This window comes from Artemia sp. Qi Xiang Cuo, chromosome 3 (assembly GCF_049724085.1).
Source record: "Artemia sp. Qi Xiang Cuo chromosome 3, ASM4972408v1, whole genome shotgun sequence".
Taxonomy (NCBI): Eukaryota; Metazoa; Arthropoda; class Branchiopoda; order Anostraca; family Artemiidae; genus Artemia; species Artemia sp. Qi Xiang Cuo.
This window is the reverse complement of record NC_142796.1, coordinates 36,704,373-36,726,980: the sequence shown is the minus strand read 5'-3', so window position 1 is coordinate 36,726,980 and position 22,608 is coordinate 36,704,373. Positions and strand designations below refer to the sequence as shown.

Genomic DNA, 22,608 nt, shown 5'->3' with positions numbered 1-22,608 from the left:
GGTTGCTGTTGCCAACTGGAGTAAAGCTTTATAGGAGAAAATCTTCCCTAGTTGATGTGGCTCTTTTACAAGATGATTTAAATGCATTGGTTAATTAGTGTAATTTAAATTCAGTGTTTATTAATCAGGAAAAATGCTATGTAATAAATTATTTAGTGAATGCAGTAGCATACCAGTATTCCATTGGTGATGTAGTGATAAGCTTGGTTGATTCTATTACCTTAAATTGCAGCCAGGAGCAATCTAAGGATTTCTCTTTGTAGAGCTCTGGAATGATGATTAATTGTATGCAAGAATCACTGGTGATCAGGTGCTGATCCATCTTCTATTAGGGACCTTAGTATTCTTTTTGATAACCAATTGAGTTTTCATAAACAAGCATTAGTTGTATTGCATAAGGCAAACTGCTGTTTGCTTTGTATCAAAAGGACCTTTAGAAGGTTTAGCCTGCACAGCTTTACCACACTGTATAAGACAGTGACAAGACCTATAGTTGAATATTGCACATCTGTATTGTAAAAATCTGATTCACAGCTTATTTAAAAAGTGCAAAAATAGGCATAAAAATTTGTTTCTTATTTGAAGTATTTGCTTTATGAGTGTAGGCTAAGGTGTTTGGGCCTACTATCTCTGTAATTCAGGAAGGATAGATTAGACTTAGTTAATACATTTTGATTTATTAAAGGTGTTGATAATTTATATTTTAGTGATTTCTTTCAGTTTAGCCATTATTCACCCACAGAGCAGAACTCATTAAAATTGTATAAGAAAAGGGTTTTAAAAAGGTTAGACAGGGTTCTTTTGTAAATCAGTCCATTAAATCATTGAATATGTTATCTGACCATGTTGTTTCAAGAAATAATGTTACAATTTTTAAAACAACTTTGGTTAGAACCTCTTTTTATGAAAAGCAGTAGATAGAGCCATAATGTTTATAGCATTTGTATGATTTGTTTGACTCAGTGCCCCAAAAATGAGTTTCTGGAATTTTTCTCTTTGTGTATTCTGGTGTATTTGCTTATTTTGTAATGCATTCAGCTTATGGAATTTATTTGTTATTAGGTACCAGTCAATACCCAGGGGTCTAATTCTTGTTTGTTGTCTTTTTATCTTAAATCACACTTACCAGCAATAGGATTATCCTGTATTAGCCAGTCAGGGAAAATTGTGTGCTGACTGATCAAGTGAATCCCAAAATAATTGTCAGGGCTTGTTGCACCATTCCTTGTCAACTGATGATTTGAATTACTGAATACTGACAGAATAGACCATTTCCTGGTCTAACAAGTTCCATAGATTCACCACCCAATTAGAAAAGAATTTGCTACATAACCTTGAGTTGGTATGCTTCTTTAGAAGTTTTTAATCATGTCCTCTTGTCCTTCAAGAGACATCCAGAATAAGTTCTTTATGGTTGAGCAGCTTGAATGCCATAATGATATCCCCTCTCTTTTGGCAATAAGTCAGTGAGGGTAAATTTTGTTTTTCAAGCTGGGAGGGGTAGGAAATGTTATAGAAACCTTGGATGCATTTGTACACCTCTGAACTTATTCTAGAGTTTCTTGGCCAGATTCATTAATTGGGTTGGCAATGCACTTGCCAAATTCTAACTTAGGTCAAATTAAACATTTATAGAGCTCTAAAACACCTGAGGGTGAACAACTACTGAAAGTTCTTTTAAATATATCAAGAGTCTGACTGGCCTTGTCTGCCAAAGTCTGGGCATGCAAACTGAACTTTAGCTGTTCATCAACTAATAGACCCAGATCATGTTCAGTCTGACTACTGGCAATAAGTTGCCTTGCTTTGTCCATTGACTCAATTGAGTACTGGTGTCTGAGTTTCTATTACCAAAGTGAATAACTTTGCATGTCATGGACTTTGAACTTCAGCTTCCAGGTCCCTGCCTAGCAAGTAAATGAGTCCAAGTCTGCTTGAATGGTTTCTATTTTTTCCTGAACTTCAACTGAGCCAATTACCCTTGAATCTTCTGCATAAAGGCTTATTTTTTTTTAGATGTTATAAGGTCCATCATTAATGCAAATGTTGAATTAAGTTGGGTCCAGGACTGTGCCTTGAGGTACTCCATTTCTCACTCCCACAACATCAGAGAAAAATGATTGTCCATTATCCCCAAAGACTTTAACTGCTTCTTTTCTGTTATGAAGGAAAAGCATCACCCAGTCAATAGTTTCTGTATTAATATCAGTAGCTTCAAGTATAATATGTAATCGCCTGTAGCACACCTTATCAAATGCTTTAGCAAAATCATGTCTGGGAAGCCCTTGTCTATAACTTTGGCAACATATTTATATGCATCAATAAGTTTGGTCTCAAATGATCTAGCAGAACAGAAACCATGCTGGCACAAGGACAACAGCTTATTTTGACTCAGATGTGGAATGACTGCAGAGTTGACTATGCATTTGAGTATTTTTCCCACAGCAGAAATGATACTGATTGGTATGTAGTTAACTGCCTCATCTCTGCTACCACCTTTGTACACTGGGTTAATATGTACTAACTTTCATTCTGCAGGTATAGACTTTAAATCTAGAGACTTTGGAAAAATTTGGGTAAAAGGAAGAGTTAGTTCAGCATATGTTTCTTTGAGAAGTTGAGGGGAAATGCCCCCAACTGATTTATTTGGGTTCAGGTTTTTAAGACAAGTTTCAAGGTTAACTCTATTGATAGTAATAGGTGTCATTACACTTATGATGTCATATTGGGGGATCTGGGAGTGGAGCACTGTCAACAATTGTGAAGATAGAGGCAAATTGACCACTAAGGGCAGATATGCAAAAAGTTCCAGAGCTGCCAGTAGCATTCCAAATCTGCCAACACTTTAGCAGCACAACTTTGCCCTAATCTAATGCCAAAAATAAACAGAGAGTTACTGCAACATTGTAATTTGGCTGTTTTAGCCTACAGTACTAATCTTCTGTGTTCCAGCTTTCCCATTACCTGCTTTAACTGTATGTACACCTTGATAGCTACCAGCCCTTTTAAGATTCTTTCAACTGACAAATAAACAGTTTTGATAGAATTTGGCTATTTGTGCAAGATTTGGACAAATATTCACTTCCAGTTTAAGAGAAGTGGAGTAAGTAAAAACTTATCCATAAGGACAAAGAATATTGATGACTTAAAAGTAAATTTTTCACATAGTAACATAAAAGCTCAATGAGCTTTTAGTTCAAACAAGTTTTAAAAAGCAGCAGCATGAGAGCTCACTCACAAAGCAGGATAGTAACTGGCAAGCTCATCAAGTCATCAATGTATTTATTCAGTATATTTGTGATTTTTCATGGTAAGAGCTCCACCTTTTGGAGTGAAAGGGAAAGGCTAGATATAGTTTTGTAATGTATCAATAATCCCTTCTAAGTTAAGTACAAAATTGGCATGAGAGATCTTATTCAAATAATCATCTCAATTGTTGCTGAGTAAGGAAAACATCAGGGGGTAGTTGTCTTTGATAGTTTTGAAAACTTGTGCTGAGTGTGTAGCAAACCTAGTGGAGGAAAATAATGATGGCTTCTTGAAACTGACACCTTGTGTCTCAGCAAGGGTTATCATTGCTTCAAAACTCTTTCCATAACCCATCTTTTAATTACTGATGGATATGAGGTCACAATGACCTGAGTGTGATGAGGTTTGGGCATCTTCTTTAGACAATTCAATGCAATGTGCTGGATCCTAGTTAAATTTATACCAGGGAGAATCATGGAGACCAATAAGCATCAAAAGATGAATGGGCACATGAAGCATACAATATTGTCCATCCATTGCACTACCTACAAGCTGCTGCTTGATATCTTCTACTGTCAGAGACTGGTGCTTCAAAGCTTCAATCAGAGCATGTGCAATGTCTAATCCTGTATGCCCATTAACAACAGGCAAGTCCACAACAAAAAAAAGAAAGATGTCCAGAAAGAAAAGAAATGAAATAATATCAACAATCTGGAATGTTTGCCTGTTAGGCATCATCTTGCTGGCAATAATAGCAAATGGTGGGGGCTGTTTAGTAGCGGGTAGATTTGTACTAAGGCATCTTTGCAGTTGGGAATCAATGAGTTCAGCAAAAATGGGATTAAGACTTGTGACAAACATGTGACTGTGGTTCATTTCAATTATAGGAAGGCCTTTCAAGCTATAAAGAGTTATATTGCCTTTGTATTGGAGCTGGGAACCATTACCCACTTAAAACTTCCATAAACATTCAGACCACAGATTAACCCAGTTCTATTGTTTCTCCACGCTGATCTGCTTTTGACTTTTTGGCAGTGTCATCTAGCAAACTTTCTTTATGAGCTGACGATTCTAGATGCCAGACAATTTTTGGCTTGAGATTTTGGAACTCCCTAGGTTGATTTGAGTTGGTAAGGGTAGTTCCAGGTGCAAAATTGTAAGTGATTTGATTAGTGTTTGTGCAGGTTAAACACTGGGTATGAAGCTCAGTCTCTTTGTCAAAAATTAGAAACTTAAGCTGCTCATCTAAAAGAGTCTGAAGTCTTGTTGTAGTTTTGGCATTATGTGCCAATATTGCCATAGCTCTGGAATCGTTAATACTACTAGGTTTGGCATTTTCTAATACAGAGCTTGATGATGATGTTCCTTCAGTCTGATGCTTTTGTGGAAGAGCTTTTATCATACTTATAACTAACTCTAATTGGTCTGACTCTACAATCACTGCAGAATTGGTGCCAGCAGTTCTGGGTCGTTTCTTGGGATTGGCTGGTGTGGAGGATAAGAGGGTTAGAGACAACTGTAGGATTCATATTGGTGGGCTCTGAGGTGTTTAAAAACCTACTGACTGTTTGGTTAACATGATTGTCAAGCTTTTCAATTGATTCATTTTCTGAATCAGGAAGTAAGTCAAGCACAGACAATGAACACTCAACTGTTGAACTGGGCAGTAGAGTTGAACTAAGTGTGCTACAAGAATAAGTTACTGGAAATTTGGTGAAAGCACTAACAATTGGTTATTCCCCTTTTAATATGAAGGGCTGATTAGGGTGTTTTTTGGCAATATGGTCTTTGACTGTATCATAATGGCCAGATACGTTGCAGTACCCACAGTGAACAAGGTGCTTTGAAGCTGGATGCATGTCTTACTAAAAGCAAAAAAGAAGTGGTTAGTAAAGCTGTAAATGTGTTAGATTGCAATTCAATGGTCTGTAAGAGAAACAAAAAAGGTCTTCGACGGGAACCAGTACTTCAGATCAGCTTTGGTATCTACAGACAGAAACCCCAGCAACATAAGAACCCTTGAATAATTTGGGTCAATTTTATTAACTGGTTAAATACTAATTTCTGGCATTTAGATGGGTCATCGTTACAGCAATTCAGAACAAACGAACATCATATATAAAATAAGCACACTCAAAAACCCAACTACTGAAATTTTCATGTCCCAAATGTTTCCAAAAGACCTTTTCGAAAATTTCCCCTCCTCCTACCTTTTCTCAGATATTAAGATACAATACCTATCTTCGAATTTGACTTGTTCTTTGTCATAAGTAGCCTATCTAGTTACTTTTTCAAGGTGAATTTATGGAAGTAGTTTAATGGATTTTATTTAAGTTTGGCTTTGCATGCAAAATTCATTACCACAAAGTATTTGATTAATCTTCTAACACAGATATCAGGTAACAGAGTAAGAAATAAAGACCAGCTGTTTGTAAAAATTGAGTCCAAAAATAATGTAAAACTTTACAAGAAAACAATTTCGAAATAATAACCAAATTTTAGTTTCAGCTATAATATACAATTTTTTATGAATCGTGTTTGAGGTCGCTTCCTTTTTAATTAATTATTCCCCAAATTTGAATGTAATCTATAGCTTAATTTTGTCTCATTAAGAGGGGAAGAGTAGAGGGGCTGTAATTTTTACAATAAGAAGATTATATTTGGGAAAAGTTTTGAATGGCAGATCCAATTCTGCCACAGTTTTTTTTTTTTATTCTATTGTTTTATCTCGCCTTCATACAGGGTTGATAATTGCTTAAACATTAGAAGTTGTGGAGGTAGACCTAGGTAGTTAAAAAAATTTATAAATTCCTAATTTGAGCAGAATATCTATTCTGTAAAATTTCATTCACTTAATTAACAACTTTCCTATATTGTAAAAATCTAAGGTTGCAGTTGAACCACTCAAACAACATGGACACCTGCCAAAGATATTGCAAGGGGAGGGCACCAGAATAACAATGGTAGGGGAGGAGTAAGAGGGCAATACAATTGAAGGTAAAAGGTTACATGCAAAATAAAATTCTTAAGGAAAAAATAAAGTACTTAATTTTATCATACCAAATTCAACAAATTTTAAAATAGTGAAGGTTCCTGGCAAAAAGATAAATTCTTTTAACTGGCACTTATGTATTATATCCAATTTATAGCTTGACAATGTAATTATCTCCAAGTTTAACCCAAGACCCCCTCCCCCTCCCTGCATGGGTACCATGCTTTCCCTTTTTTATTTTAGAATAATTTTTCAATCTACTCCCTTATATTTTCAGACCTTTGAAAATTAAACAGAATAGCAAAAAAAAGAAAAAACTTACTCATGGTCCAGATGTCTAAAGTAACTGCAATCTCAAAATTATACTGAACGTAAAACGTGTTCAAATGAAATTCTTTACTCCAAGTCACAAGAGAATCATTGATGAAATGGTATAATCTTATAAACATTATTCATTAATAGCATAGGAAGAAAGGTCAGTAATTCAATGATTTATGTCTGGTTTTTTATATGCAATAAATAATTGAGACAAAAACTTGGAAAGTAGTGAAAAATTCATGTAAAGTTAAGTGTAAGGGAACCAATTTTTTTCGAGAAGACAGATTTTTGGGGAGATTCCAAAAAATTCGAGGATAGTCAAAGTACTGGTATTTTCAGATAAAATCAAGTCCAATGCTTTCTATCACCCATCACTTGTCTTTGTATACTATGAAACTGGTTTTGTGAGATCTAACCTAAGCGTAATTCCCGAGTCTGTTTTGTTTAATTAACAAGTATCATTAAAAACTTACTATTTGATTATAATTCCATTTTTTTGTAAGTAATAAAATCCAGAGGCATTGATTCATCATGACCCAATTAAAAAAAAAATTACGACTCTTTTGAAAACTGCCATATTTACTGTAAGTCGTTAGCATCACTCTAGTTTTAAACCATGTACCTGTAAACTGAACCAACTGAGACAAAAATAAATATCCAGAAAAGCTCATGGAAAATATATAATTTGGGTTATGTACTTGGGTGTTAGGGAGAGGGGAGTCAGGTAAGGAAAAGTTCCAAAGCTGTTGCCTGCCAGTAGCAGAATTCGATGGACTTACAAAGGCTACCAACTTTAAGCAGCATAACTTGTGTTGTTGTGATAACTTTCTTTGAGTAAAAATTATTTTCATATATAAAAATGGTATTTTCAGATAAAATCTGCCAACAAATTTGAAAACTGCCAAGTAGCATTGCTACTTCACTACCCCACTTTTTGCACGGCAGACTAAGGAAATATGCTATTGCTTGGGGATCATATTTTACAACCATTATGTGCCAGCTGGCTAACTGAATGTCTTCCTGGCTTTTTATCTGAGGAAAAATTTCAAATTTTTTGGGGATTTGATTTAGCTGATGCAGGTATTGCCTCCTTGTGCTGCTCAGAAATATTTCTCACATGGTTGTGTTCTTGATTCTATCTTTGGTAATGATATGCATCATTCACATTCTTTGAATGCAACCACCAAAGCTTTTTTTTTCTTGTTCCTGGCCATTTTTAATTCCATTGACATAAATGGGAGGGTTTTGGGTTTGTGTATCCATTTTGTTGGTGAATGTTTATTGACAACATCAAGTAATAAAGTCTTGGTGGCATGCGATGAATTGTCTACACTCATTGTATCAAAGAAGGACCAATTGCATTCTGGTAAAGGTGCTACACTCAGGACTGACTCATGGTCACTAACTAGAACAAGATCAAGCAATGAAGGCATTTGGCTATCCCTGTATCTAGTTGGGAAATTTACAGTCTGGTACAAAGAATGTTTTTTTAGGCATTGAAGGAAAGGCATAACAAAGTCACTTGTGGAATGACCAACTATCTATCCATTGAACTAACAGGAGGTTAAAATCACCAACCAAAATGCCACTCCTGTATATCTTGGTATTCACTGCTATTGAATTAGTTAAAGCTAGGAAAGAATCTTCAAGGATAGGGGAACTAGGGCTTTTATGCAACCGATTCATAAAGGCTCACAAGGCAGGTCAACAGTTATCCACACTTGCTCTACATATGGCTCATAGTCAATGTTTCTTACCTTAATTGAGTTACTTAAATAAATGGATGTTTCTCTTCCATCCTGTTTACTTAGGTTGGAGTACAATTTATATCCAAGTAACTGTATCTGAATGTCAATCAGGTGACCTATGTGCTTAGGCTTAATTTCACTAAAAGCATAAACATCCACCCTGCTGGTTGATGTTGCATATTTAATTTCCTGCAATTTTGAGGTTAAACAGTCAACATTACTAAAAACAATTTGCAATACACTATTCTTTCCATGTGTGCTATGAGTACTAGCGCTAGACAATCCATCACTGTCATTTACAGATTGAGTGGAAAATTCACAGGGTCATCAGAATTAGAAGTGTAATGTCTAGCACCATAATAAGTTTCTTCTGACTGTCTTGAAAGTTTCTTCTGACTGACTGTATTCATGCTGCAGGAACTCACATATAAACTGTTCATCATTTGGCTTTGGCGCAATACCAAACATTACAATATTAAACTTTCTCCTTTGACGATCTCTGTCCTCAATGATAAGCCTCTTTACATGGCTTTCTAAATGATCATTAAGACTGTTTTTTTAAGTCTCTACTTCAGATTCAACTAATTTACAAAGCATATTAAGATCAAATTGGGCACCAAATGCTTGCTCTAAGGATGCAACGTGTGCTTCAATATCTATGAATTTATTGTCAATGTCTTTCTTTAACTCGGCTTTAAATTCACAAGAAGATTGTTTCACAGTCTTCTTGATCTTAGTGTCATAAGTTGTGCACTATAGCAATAGTGAGCTGAAGTGGTTCTAGTGTCTCTAACTGGGTGGATAATATGTATGCTACATATCTATAAATAGACTATATTAGAAAGATAAAAATTTCAACATTGAAGCACTATTTCCTACATAGGTGCATATTATATATCTAGAATATTCAAACATGGAATATCTATGTCTAATGAGATAAGATGTAATTAAAGATCATAGCATAAATTTCTAGCAAGATTGATAATAGTATATCTTACTAGTGGTTCTGACATAGGTCTATATCCAACCAGGCATACAAACAGATTTTCAAGCCAATTTGGTTATAATATCCAACTAGCTCAATAATTGATTGAATGAAGGCAGAGCATGACTGTCTAACTAGGTGGATTAAAAGGCATTTCTGATATAAAGGCAACAAGACAGATAATAAGCTCTTAAAATAAAATGGTAATAATATCAAACCACCCAGATAATTAATAATCTTTGCATTTAGTTTATAATATAAACTAAATCTTCAACTGCTGGATCAATGGGCTGAGGCCGGGCTTCTTGAATTCAATGTTACTAATAAGTGCCATATTGATCACTTTGGCAAACTGAATCCTTGTCGCTTTTATTTTTTCTTAGGCCACCCGCTCTCCTCTGTAAATAATGATTAGGATATAGCTGTCACTATTGACAATGGACGAAAAATTCAGCACTCATGCAAAGAGGTCTACTGCTGGGGCTAGTTCAACTATGGGATTGATTAAGCATACTATTTCCGCTCATTCCCTTGAAGTCATCAGTCTTCTATATAAGGGGCTTGTGCATCCTAAGCTTGAAGTTGGAAAAGACAACAGTTCTTGAAGATGTGCAGAGACATGCCACCAAAGTGATATTTTCATTTAAGAGCTTTTCTACCCAGCAAGAGTATCAAAGCTGAATATACACTTATTTACAAAAGAAATAGAGGGGATGCCATTTTAGCCTATAAGTTATTGAAGGCTAATACTCTCCCAGCATTATCCCCTACTGTTGCTCCCAACTCAAGAGCTAGAGATGATCACCTAAAACTTGTCAAGCAGTCTGCACTGAATTCTTTTCATCACGAAACTGTCAACAGTTGGAACAAACTATCTAATGAAACAGGTACTATTGAATCTGTTGATGTTTTCAAATGAAGGCTGGATGCTGAGTGGTCCTCCAGAGAGTGTAAACTCAATTTTGATGCTACTGTTCATGGAACAGCACCTGGTCACTAAAGAACTTGTATACAACTCAATTCATCATTCTAGAGCTCTACAAGGAGAAATCCTTAGATTGATCATAGCTGCAATTTAAGATAATTAAGGTAATATCCAACTATTAAGGATGAAGCATTTTTCTCCAGGCATCTTTAGTAATGAAGTTATGGGAGTTTGATGTTTCTTTCAGGAATGGTGAGGGAGAAGGAGGCGGCTCATGATTTGAAACAAGGAAATATGATTACTATAAAGCAAGGAAATAGGATTAATTATAGTTACTGTACTTTATAAACTTAGGATTCCATCATTATTTGTGTTACTTTTTCATATAACCTAGGGCTATATCTAGGACCATCAGGGGGGAGGGCTGGGGATGAATTGTCATAAAGATGACTAGAGACATAAAAAAAAGAATATAAACTTAGCAACGAGAAAATGCCTCTCATTTTGTTTTAGCATAACTCCTTGTACTGAGTCTCCCCAAATGATTGATAGAAACATGCTTCATATTTATTTTAAAGTAAGAATTTTGTTGTCTAAAAGTTTTATCTTTAGTTTTGTGCAAACCTATATCCTATATAGGCTATATATATGGGACCATCATGAAGGAGAGAGAGAGAGAGTGCATTTGCAGATAAAATGGTTATTGTGTTTGGAAGATCATAAAAAAAACATTAAATAGTGTGTTCACCCTGTCCCAAAGTCATTAATGGAATCATGTAAAGATTTACCTTCACAGTTTAAATCACTTCAACTACAATTTAGAGCCACCAGTCTAGAGTTGACTGGTATTGGAGGGCTAAATATGGGGCAATCAGAATATCTAAAAATGGGGCGAGGGGTGGATTGTCAAGCCAATGAATATTATGTTGAAAAGAGCATAAAATAAGGAGTCTAATGTTAGACTCCCACTTTAAAAATCAATTAGTTATTTTCTATTAGTTAAAATCTTAAAACCAATTAGTGAGTATAAGAAGTCTTTTGTGGGAGGGGGGGGGGGTCTAGTACGTTCTTCTGTTTTTTTTGTTTTTTTTATATTAAGAGAGTAGTTTTTAATACTGCCTTTTGGTTAGCCAGATTACAATCAGTATGTCAAAATGCTAGACTTGCAAGTATTACTTGGCTTGATTGTTTTTTGTCATGGCCATACAAGCAATGATTAAAGATATCAGCGTAAATGAAAGTATATTTTATTTTACAGGTGTGTAAACATTATACTTCTGTATTTTGCCCACATGATTTGTTCACCAACACTAAAGCAGACTTAGGAATCTGTGGGAAAGTGCATGATGACATGGTAAGGGAGAAATACCAGAAAGATGCATCTGCTGTAACTAGAGAACAATTTGAAGATGACTTTATTAGGTATGCTAGACAAATTCTTGGAGAGGTTGATAAAAGGATTGTGAAAGGAAAGCAGAGGCTGCAAACTCAGTTTCCTGAAAAGGTAAGTTCCCTCCTGTACAAAATCTAACAGTTGACAATAATTAATTTATCTTATGTTCCTGTTAATGATCAGAAAGAAAAGAAAAAATAATGACCAGTGAATATTTATTCTAAGATTCTTCATAAAAACCTTTCATTCTTTTCTGTACTGTAGTTTGGGACGCATTTCTTAGCTTGGGTCCTTGTCACTATAATCTTCTGCTAATTGTTTTTATAATGGCCTACCTGAAAGAGATGGGTTGATATGCTGAGATGTTAATCGCAGTAGAACTTCAAAAGCTGACTGTAATTAACTAAGTGTAAAGTTTTCTGTTTTACATGGGTTTACACTAATGCGTCCGATCTTTTAGGAGAGGTTTTGCTTTGCCATTATTGCATAAGACTTAAAGATGGGTAATAATAATAATTTATTTTTCATGTACAAAGATGTTACTTGTGGAGTATAAAAAAAGAAGAAAAAACACTGCATACATGAGAACTTGAAAAGTTTAAAGAGCAGAGTAAATAAAGAAAACAAAAAACATTCAAGACACAGAAACACAAGAAAATAAAACTATTTACGAAAAAAAGATGGCTAAGACGGTTGAACGGCCCAAGACTTAAGACTGAAGTAAACAAAAAAGAAAAACAACTTATGACTAAAAAAAAAACCGATAAGGCGGTAGTGCGGAGAGATACGGATACAAGCTGTATTTGAAAGCTTTCTGTGTAGTACTTCCAGTTTTACTGCAATATCAGGAACAAGAAATTTTTAATAAGAACCCGGTTTTTGTCCATGGAGGAAGAAACAATAAAAATTTACAAAATCTAAAATAACTAATCTGGATTCTTTTTCATTCTTTTTTCTTAAAAAGGGGGAAAATCTAGAACCAAAGAGTAGTGAATGGTCACAGAAAGTTGAGTAGAGCTTGGCCAACGCAAGTTTATTATATTTACCTCTATGGCAACAATCTTAGCATATCCTAATTGGATTTTCTTATTAATATCTGAGACTGTGCGCTGGCGCAAGCTTCGAAGGCGGTTAGTAATAGAAATACCGAGCCATCGAAGAGAATCAACGAGAGGGATAGTAAAGCCACTACAAGAATGGGAAGTTCTAGAATTTTTGTTAAAAGAAAGAAATTCACATTTATCCACGTTAAGAGAAAGGCATATATCCAAAAAAAAGTGGCACCAACACGATTGACCATATTAGATAAACCAGTTTTAGTACGACTTATAAGAACCAGGTCATCAGCATAGGCAAAACAGGATACATCAGACAAACCAGAGAGATAGGTAGCTGATATCTTTGCCAGAACTCCTGAAATACATATTTTAAATAGGGCCGGAAATAAAACTCCACCTTGCCTTAAATCTTTTTTCAATTTAATAATAGTAGCTGGTGCTGATTTTAGCTGAAGAAAAGAATTAGAATGTTAGTGACAAAGAAGCATTATAACCAAAAGATTAACGCCACAGCCATGAAGAGCAAAAAAAAAGCTGACTATGACATAGAATATCAAAAGCTTTTGATAGATCTAAAACACAAAGATATATACTCTTTCCCTTAGAAGTGTCATTAAGCACCGTCTCGGAGAATCTCAAGCTTATATCCATATTGTTTGTGATATAATAAAAGACTCGATAAATATCTAAAAACTTCACTGATGCAGCTCAGTGAATTATTGAGCAATGTCAGGCTCTTGTTGTCTGTTTCACTAATTTCATTCATAAGACAAGACCAGGATTGATGAAATCTAACAAATGTCATGTGATATCTATGAATCTTGAATCTCCTGCTACCAGAATATTAGTATATTTCAGAAACCTATTTGGCCAGTTCATTTGTTTCAGTTTTAGTAGATGTTTAGATCTAGTTCAACTTTCCCCTCAACATTTTTCAAATTTTCACTTCAATACCCTCAGCTTTGGTAGTAATCCCTACAGAAGCAGTAGTTGTCGTGCTAGAAGTAGGGTGCAAATATTGCCAGTTTGGTCACTTGATCATTTCCCTTATCATTTCCTTGAATTTCCTGGCACTCAGTCATTCCTGAGTTACGCTCTTTTGACCACCCGTGTGCACATAAAATGTTTTGATTTAGCTCAAGACTCCCCTTAACATTTTCTGAAAGGCTCTCCTGAATCCAGTTCGTGTTTTTGGATATTAAATGTCAAACATGCCCACCTTTTTCAATAATAAAAGCTGTATGTAAACAATGGGCGAATTGCATATCTTACAGCCCTTTCAACTATGCTTAACAAAATGGCTATTTCAAAATTTTGATTGGATGTGTTTGGGTAATTGATGGGCAGGGAGTGGGGCTGGTTTCCCTCCAATCACTTTTGACCCTTAGAATGTGCATTAGAACTTTCAATTTCCAATCGAATGAGCTCTTTCCGAAGTTTCTATGACAACTCCTTCTATACGAAGTGCCTTGGCAAAAGAAAAATACATTGTGCCCACATCGCTCTTTACTTATACAGCACTGTTGCACTACCTATGAAAAAATGCAAGAAAGTCACAACAAAAAATCTCATTTAGCAATTAAAAATGGATTGCTGGTAGACTAAGTCTTCTTTATTGAATTAAATACAAACTTGTCTTCTGAGTCTACTGATGCTTCTGAAAAAAAACAACGTTTTTTTCTTTGTCTTGGATTGGTGATTTTCTTGGATACTCACCTTTAGAAGCAAATCACCTAATTCCGAAAATCATCTAAAAGGATGGGCAAATTGAGCAACAATCCACCAATGTGACTACCATACATAATATTAATTAAATGTGTATTATTTCCTGTTTTTTCTGTATGTTTTTTTTATAGGGTTCTAATGATCGAGAAGGATGTGAAGAAAAGGTGGTTTTGTTGTCTGATAAGATAAACCAATTAATAGAAGAAGCAGAAAAAGAAGGGTGTGAAGGGAATATTGAGCAAGCTCAAGGATTGCTGAAGCTTTGTGATCAGTTGAAAGAGGAAAGAGATCAATTCAGAAAACAACTTGATGGGACCGCTCAGAACTATCCAGGAGTAAGTAAATATTGTTTTTTACACCTCCCCACAGACTGGTCAGGGCTTTCAAAATGTAATATGCATATATTTTGTACAATATGTATCATGCGTATATTTTTTTACTTCATCACCCCTCCTCCCTTAGGCTTGAACCTGTTTGTACTTATGATTTTCTTTGCTTTGTATTAGCTTTAATTTTCTATCGTTTTATTACATAACACTGTGCCAGGACTTGGCATATGTCTAAATTGGTCCAAGCTTTTAAAACAGCCCTAGCATCACTACTTCAGCGAAGTTCAACCAGGACTCTTGAACTCTTGAACCATGACTCTTTGTTCAACCAATCCTGGTTGAATTTCGTTGAAGTAGTGATACTAGGGCTGTTTTACAAGTTTATTAAAAGCATTTTTAGTTTTAAAGTTCGTATTTTAATGTAAGTTTCTTTTTTATATTTTCGCATGTGTTGGACTGAGGACGGCCCTTGGACATAGGACCGAAATATTCATTTAAAGTTTGAATTACACTGTCTTGAGAAAATTTGTCCGTATTATTTCTAAGTGTGGTTTGTTGTTTAAGACCAGACTGACTTAGGCTTGGCAGAAAAGAGATTTTGATTAGCTTTTAAATAATTTGGCTGGTGTGTTAAGGAAACAGTTGACCAAATATAATGTTTATATCTTTGAAAATGACGTTTGTCCTTGTACATATTTTTTTAACAAGTATATGGTGATATGTTACTGAAATGTATTTAAGTCGAAACTATTGCTCTAAAATGTTCAAGTAAAATGAAGATATAAATCCGAACCGTTTGGTAGTCTGGAAAAATGGATTGGAATTCAAATTACACTAAAAATGTAGTTGTAAAATCATGATTTCTTAAAATGTCTGTTTACAGGTTGATCCGTTTGCACAAGAGAAACAGATGGAGATTTGTACTGTTTGTGGAGCTTTTCTTATTATTGGTGATGCTCAGTCGCGATTAGATGATCATCTCCAGGGCAAAATGCATGTTGGATATACAAGACTCAGGTCAGCTATCGATGAAATCCTGGTAAGCTCCAATTTTTTTAGTTTTTTATCAGGCTGAAATACTGTATATTTTATTTTTATAACTTTGATCAAGATTGTCTAAAAGTCCATCTTGCTCTAAAATCAATGCCTGGGATCCATCTATTTGAACGATTTGAGGAGCAGTTGACAACATATTTGCTGTTTGTAGGGCTGTTAACAAAGTTTGGGCAAGCTTTTGCCTTTATTTTCTTATTCATATATTTTCCTAAACCATATATTTACCATCTAATATTAGACTTTTTATCTACCTCTTATTTACTTGTCTTTGACTCAGGGAGTGGAGTGATTTACCTGTTCTTCGATCTTACAAGTTGTTTCTCTTGCATTGTGGATCTACGTTGAAATTTGGTCATCAGGGCGGAAGGGTTTCTTCGCTGTTTGTTGTAGTATTTTTGCTTCATTTTATAATATTGTAAATAAGTTACAACTATTTAACAAATAAACTTTTAAGGTAGCAGCCTTGTTTTGTTTTATTATTATTATTATTATTATTGTTTCCGTTAGTTAAAGCCAAATCAACTACATTTAGGACAGTTCTAATTGCTTAAAAACTCTCCGAGAGGAGGTTTCAGCTGTCCGGAGCCCCCTCCTCAATATACAGCAAATTCAGATTATTTGCTGATTATTCAAAAAGAAAAACGTAGATATGGCTTAAAATAATCGGCAGTTTTATTTTATTATTACTCGGTCTATTTGTGATGCAGCTAAGAAGTGGCACAAAGAGTTTGGTGTTAACCAATTTTTAAACTAGTATTAAAGGCATAGATGAACGCAGGTTCTATTTTGAGGATGAGGGGGCAGGGGTGGATCCAGGATTTGGCTTGGCGGGGGACGCATAATAGGTTGCTCCGATAAACTTGCGAACAAAGAAATATCAACAACCTCAACAACTATACGTCATAGGTAGGTAGTGGAAATGGTCGTAAATCTAATCTAATATCTGTTGGAGATTAAAGTTCTTATAAATCTTTTGAAGTTAAAACGATGTAAAAATGTTGATGCACAAAATGTTAAGTTTTAAAAACCACCCCGCCGTAAAAAAATAAAAAGCTGTTCACCATCTACAGAAAAATTTGATATTTAATATTTTTTGCACAATTTTTAGCCTTTGTACTTCTGATCACCAATGCGAGTGACTTAAGCTTGGTATTGTCAAAAAAATTGGGGTTGAACCATCTATTGGGGTCATGCATTCTTTGTGACTTTTTGTAGATGATAATGAAGAGTAGGAAATGAGGATTAAGATACAATCATAAACGTGTAAAAGATTAACATAAAATACTAGTTCGTTTAGGGGTGTAAAAAGAAACATTGAACAAAGAGATAGAAATACATAGAAAACATTTAAAACGAAGGTTTTAAGCATAGGCAATAAAATATTAACTAATCACTGTTACTTTTTGAAAATAGTGTTTTAATAAACATTGCCAACTTTGACGAAATCTCAAAAATAAACTAATCAAAACTTCGCTTTCATAGGCAGCGCAATCGCACTGCCTAAGTAAAAAAACGATCTTGGCACAATGCATTATTTATTATTTTTTCCTTTAGAACAGGGCACTTCGTATCGAAGGAGTCGTAGAAACTTCAAAAAGGGCTCATTCGATTGGAAATTGGAATGGCTAGTGCCCTTTTTAATAGTCGAAAGTGTGGAAGGCAACTAACACTCCTTCTACGCCCACCATTTCCTCAAACACATCCAATCAAAATTTTGAGATAACCATTTTGTTCAAAGTAGTTGAATTCCAAATCGAAAATATGTTTTTGAGGAGGACACTCCCCCACAGCCCTCAGGGCAAGGGTTGTAAGTTATGCCCTGGGGTCATATAAAGTTTTCTATAGAAAGCGTTGTTGTAGAAACTTCAAAAAAGGCTCGTTCGATTGGAAATTCAAAGGGCTGGTGCCCTTTTTAATAGTCGAAAGTGATTGGACGGACCCCCTCTCACGCCCACTTTTTACCCAAACACATCCAATCAAAATTTTGAGATAGACATTTTGTCCAACGTAGTTGAAAGTTCTGGAAACTAGGTCTTTGAGGATGACAACCCCTCCACGGCCCTCAGGGCAAGGGTTGTAAGTTATGCCCAGGGGGCATATAAGGTTTTATAGAAAGTGTTGTCGTGGAAATTTCAAAAAGGGTTCATTCGATTGGAAATTGAAATGGCTAGTGTCCTTTTTAATAGTCGAATGTGATTGGAGGGCAACTAAAACCCCTTCCACGCCCACCATTTCCCCAAACGCATTCAGTAAAAATTTTGAGATAATTATTTTGTTCAGCGCAGTTGAAAGTTCATGAAATTATATCTTTGAGCAGGACACTCCCCCACAATCTTCAGGGCAAGGGTTATAAGTTATGCCCTGGGGGCATATAAGGTTTTGTTGAAAGCTATGTCGTAGAAACATGAAAAAGGGCTCATTCGATTGGAAATTCAAAGGGCTAGTGGCCTAGTTGAAAGTAATTGGAGGGCAACTAATCCCCTCTCATTCCCACAATTTCGCCAAATACATCCAATCAATATGTAGAGATATTTATTTTGTTCAACGTAATTAAAAGTTCTAGAAATTAAGTCTTTTAGGATGATAACCCCCACAGCTCTCAGGGCAAGGGTTGTAAGTTATGCCCTGGGGGGATATAAGGTATTTATAGGAAGCGTTTTTGTAGAGATTTCAAAAAAGGCTCCTTTGATTATAAATTGAAAGGGGTAGTGCCTTCGTTAATAGTCGAAAGTGATTGGAGGGCAACTAACCCTCCTCTCGCGCCCGCCATTTTCCTAAAGACATCCAATCAAAATTTTGAGATAGCCATTTTGTTCAACGTGGATGAAAGTTCTGGAAATTAGGTTCTTGAGGATGACAACCCACAGCCTCCAAGGCAATGGTTGTAAGGTATGCCCTGGGGGTAAATTAGGTTTCTTATAGAAAATGTTGTCGTAGAAACTTCAAAAAAGGCTCATTCAATTGAAAATTGAAAGGGCTAGTGCCCTTTTTAATAAGCTAGTCAAAACTGATTGGAGGGCAACAAACCCCCCTCTCACGCCCATCATTTCCCCAAACACATCCAATCAAAATTTTGAGATAGCCATCTTTTTTCAACGTAGTTGAAAGTACTGGATATTATGTCTTTGAGGATGATACCCCTCCCCCACCACACCCCTCAGGGCAAGGGTTGTAAATTATGCCCTGGAGGCATATAAGGTTTTTATAGAGAGCGTCGTCACAGAAAATTCAAAACTTTGAAGGGCTAGTGCCCTTTTTAATAGTCAAAAGTGATTGGAAGAAAAATAACACCTCTCCCAGGCCCACCATTTCTCCCGATTATTAGAAAATATTGTCGCAGAAACTTCAAAAAAGGCTCATTCAATTAAAAATTGAAATGGCTAGTGCCCCTTTTAATAGGCTAGTCGAAACTGATTGGAGGGCAACTAACCCCCCCCCCTCACGCCCGCCATTTCCCCAAACACATCCAATAAAAATTTTGGGATAACTATTTTGTTCTACGTAGTTGAAAAGTCTTAGGATGACACTCCCCCCACAGCCCGAACGTAGTTGAAGGGTCTGGAAATTATGTTTTTGAGTATGACAACCCCCCTCAGACGACCACCCATTCCATGAAAATCTTGTATGTTAACAATGGGCAGCTTGCATAACTTACAGCCCTTACTCCACCTGTTTTGGGGTGTGTGTGTCAAACTTTGAAGCATAGATATTTGATCTTTGGACTGTTTTGAATTGAATGGCTATCTCCAAATTTTTATCAGATGGATTTGGAGGGAAAGGGCGTGGTGGGGGAGTAGAGGGGTGCTGGTTGCCCTTCTATCCCTTTGAAGTCTGAATGAGTGAAGTAGAATTTTCGATTTCCAAACGAAAGAACTCCCTCCAAAGTTTATACGACCACCTCTTCCAGAAAAACCTTGTACATTAGCTACTTTAACTTGAATAACTTACAGCACTAGTACCAGGGTATATTTAGGGGGGGGGTCAACCACGATGGCATAGTTGTTATCTATATAGACTGTTTTGAACAACAGGGCATGGGAGGGGTGGATGCCGTCCAATCACTTTTTGACTCTTAAAAAGTGCTCTAGTAATTCTGATTTCCAATCGAATGAGCTCCATCCGAAGTTTATACGGCCGTCGCTTCAATAAAAACCTTATTGTTAACAATAGACAATTTGCATAGCTTGCAGCCCTTGCCCCTGGGCTTTGAGGGGTTTTGTCGAACGAGGAAGCCTTTTTATCTGTTCTTTGGACTATTTTGAACAAAGGACTATCTAAAATTTGATTGAATGCATTTGGGGAAGAGGGTGTAGGAGGGGAGGCTGTTTGCATTCCGAATATTTTTGACTCTTGACAATGGTACTAGAACTTCTAATTTTCGATCGAATGAGCCCCTCCGAAGTATATGTGACCGCCCGTTCCGTGTGAATTGCCTCTGGGAAAGAAAGATGAATAATAGTAAAATATTTAAGCCTTATGGCTCTTTCTTTACTAGAGCAACTCTATTACCTCTGATAAACTATCAATGTCGAAAATACATTTAAAGAATTTGATGTTTATGTTTATTCCAAATCTATAAAGTTTGTTAAATTTAATGTTACCCATTAGAAGCTACGAGCGTGAGAAAATTTGCCTGATTTTCGAAAAAGGGGTGAAACATTCCCCGAATTTTAGGCAGTCTTAACGAAAATCACATCATCAGATTCAACATTTCGTAGTGCTCTACCGTAGATGTTTTAAGATCCGGTCTACAAAAATATGATTTTTTGTAAAAGAAAGATCACGGATGTGTGTTTATTTTATTATTATTATTAATTTGTTGTTGTTTTCCTTCAGGGGGTGATCGTTCTGAACTGATGGCTCTTGGAGATCAACCGAAATCAATAGTTCATTCAAACCGAAATCAAAGGTTCTAGTATCCCTTTTAAGCGACCAAAAAGACTGGAGGGCACCTAGCCCTCTTCACACGCCCTTTTCCCCCCAAGGACATCTGATAAAAATTTTAAGTTAGCCATGTAATTCAGCATATCGAAAGGTCCAATAAGTAGGCTTTTCTTGGTGATATGACCCTCCATAGTCCGTGGGGAAAGGGTTATAAATTATGCAATTGCTCTATAATGTTCACATATAGTATTAATTATTGGGAAATATACAAATCTTTTTGGGATAATTTTCTGCTGGGAGAAAATCTTCCACGAGAAATGTAACAAGGGGGAGGAAAGGGGGTTTCCTGACATGATTTGAAAAACACTCAGAAATTAAATAATAAAAAATGTGTTTTCTCAACTGAAAGTAAGGAGTAACATTAAAATTTGAAACGAACAAAAATATTCGTTATATAAGGAGGGATGCCCCTTCCTCTCTAAAGTTACACGGTAAAAAGTCCGTTCGTACTTTTACGCTAAATTATGGTGCAACAAGTGGGCCTTATGCTAAAAAAGCGTACTTTTACTAACGGACGCTAATTCAGCGTGTTTCAGTCAGAGGGTTAAATATAAGGTATTCTAGCGTAGATTGTGACTGATTTAACATTATGGGCGGACCCACTGTAGTCGAGATAGCCAATCCCTGTCATCCTGAAATTACAATTCTTCAACGTAAAATTACCCTTTTCTGTTGCGAAACTACAGTCATTTATCGAAATTTTTCGTTTGTTTGGCGTGAAAGGCGTGGCCTTCTAGTTTCATTTTTACCTACCAAAGAAGCCTCCGCATCTTGATTTTTTGGCGTACAATTAAACTCCCTTAGCGTAAATGGATAATGATTAGCCATTAAGAGTGGGGCAACCCATACAAGTTTTTTATGGGAGGGGGGGGTTGCACGAAGATTTTTGGGGTCAGGACAAAATAATTTTTTTCTGGAGCGGGGAGGGTTCCGAGTTAAAATTTGGAATTGCAGCCTTTACAATTTGATTAATTGTAAAATTAATATAGTACAACTACATTATGTACAACTATTATTCAAACCAACATTATTGTTCAACAATTGGTAAAAATAGTCTATAATCTAACAGTTGTATTACAATTAAATCGTTTCCAGTAGCAAACAGGTTGTCAAACGACTAGAAAACAGTAGTTAGACAGGTGTACCGCAATCAAATCCTAATGTAATAAACAAAAAAAAAACTGCTTTTTCAACTGAAAGTAAGGAGCAACATTAAAACTTAAAACAAACCAAAATTATAATCTATATGATGGGGTTTGCCCCTTAGTCAATACCTCGCTCTTTACGCTTAAGTTCGAAAGTTGTTCCAATTCTCTAAGAATGACCCTTGAAGCTTATGTTGCTCCTTAATTTAAGTTTAAATATTCTCCTTACTTTAGTTTTAATGTTGCCCCTTACTTTAAGGTGAAAAAACTTGTTTTTTTAACTTAATTTCTGATTGTTTTTTAAATAATGCTTGGAAATCCGGCGCTCCCTTCATAGAAATATCCCTTCCCCCATGAAAATATCGTCCCAAGTAATCCCCTTCCCCCGACCCCCCCCTTGCTAAAAAAATCCCTCCTGAAAACGTCCGTATACTTCCCAATAACCAATACTACATGTAAACAATTGGCAAAATTCACAACTTGCAGCCCTTTCCCCAGGGGCTTTGGGGGATTAAGTCATCTTTAAAGACATAGTTATTAAATTTTTGACTATGCTGAACCAAATGGTTATTTCAAAATCTTGATCGGGGGACTTTGTGAAAAAAGAGCATGGGAGGGGACCTAGTTGCCCTCCAGTTTCTTAATAATTTAAAAAGACACTAGAACTTTTAATTTCCGTTCGAATGAGCCCTCTCACGGTACTCTAGGGCCACTGGATCGATACGATCACCCCTGGAAAGA

General features: G+C 35.9%; 1 protein-coding gene across 2 annotated transcripts in view; it reads left to right on the top strand.

The window, feature by feature from the left end:
• The window catches only part of LOC148954059 (luc7-like protein 3), a 51,427-nt gene that overhangs the window by 1,517 nt on the left and 27,302 nt on the right, over window positions 1–22,608 (top strand). For both annotated transcript variants that reach the window (XR_016141474.1, XM_089085775.1), the window contains exons 2-4: window positions 11,476–11,721; window positions 14,525–14,728; window positions 15,606–15,761. Coding sequence is in view for 1 of the 2 variants with exons in the window: in XM_089085775.1 (XP_088941901.1) it covers window positions 11,476–11,721; window positions 14,525–14,728; window positions 15,606–15,761 (606 nt within the window). In the remaining variant the exon portion in view is untranslated. The remainder of the gene's footprint in view (window positions 1–11,475; window positions 11,722–14,524; window positions 14,729–15,605; window positions 15,762–22,608) is intronic.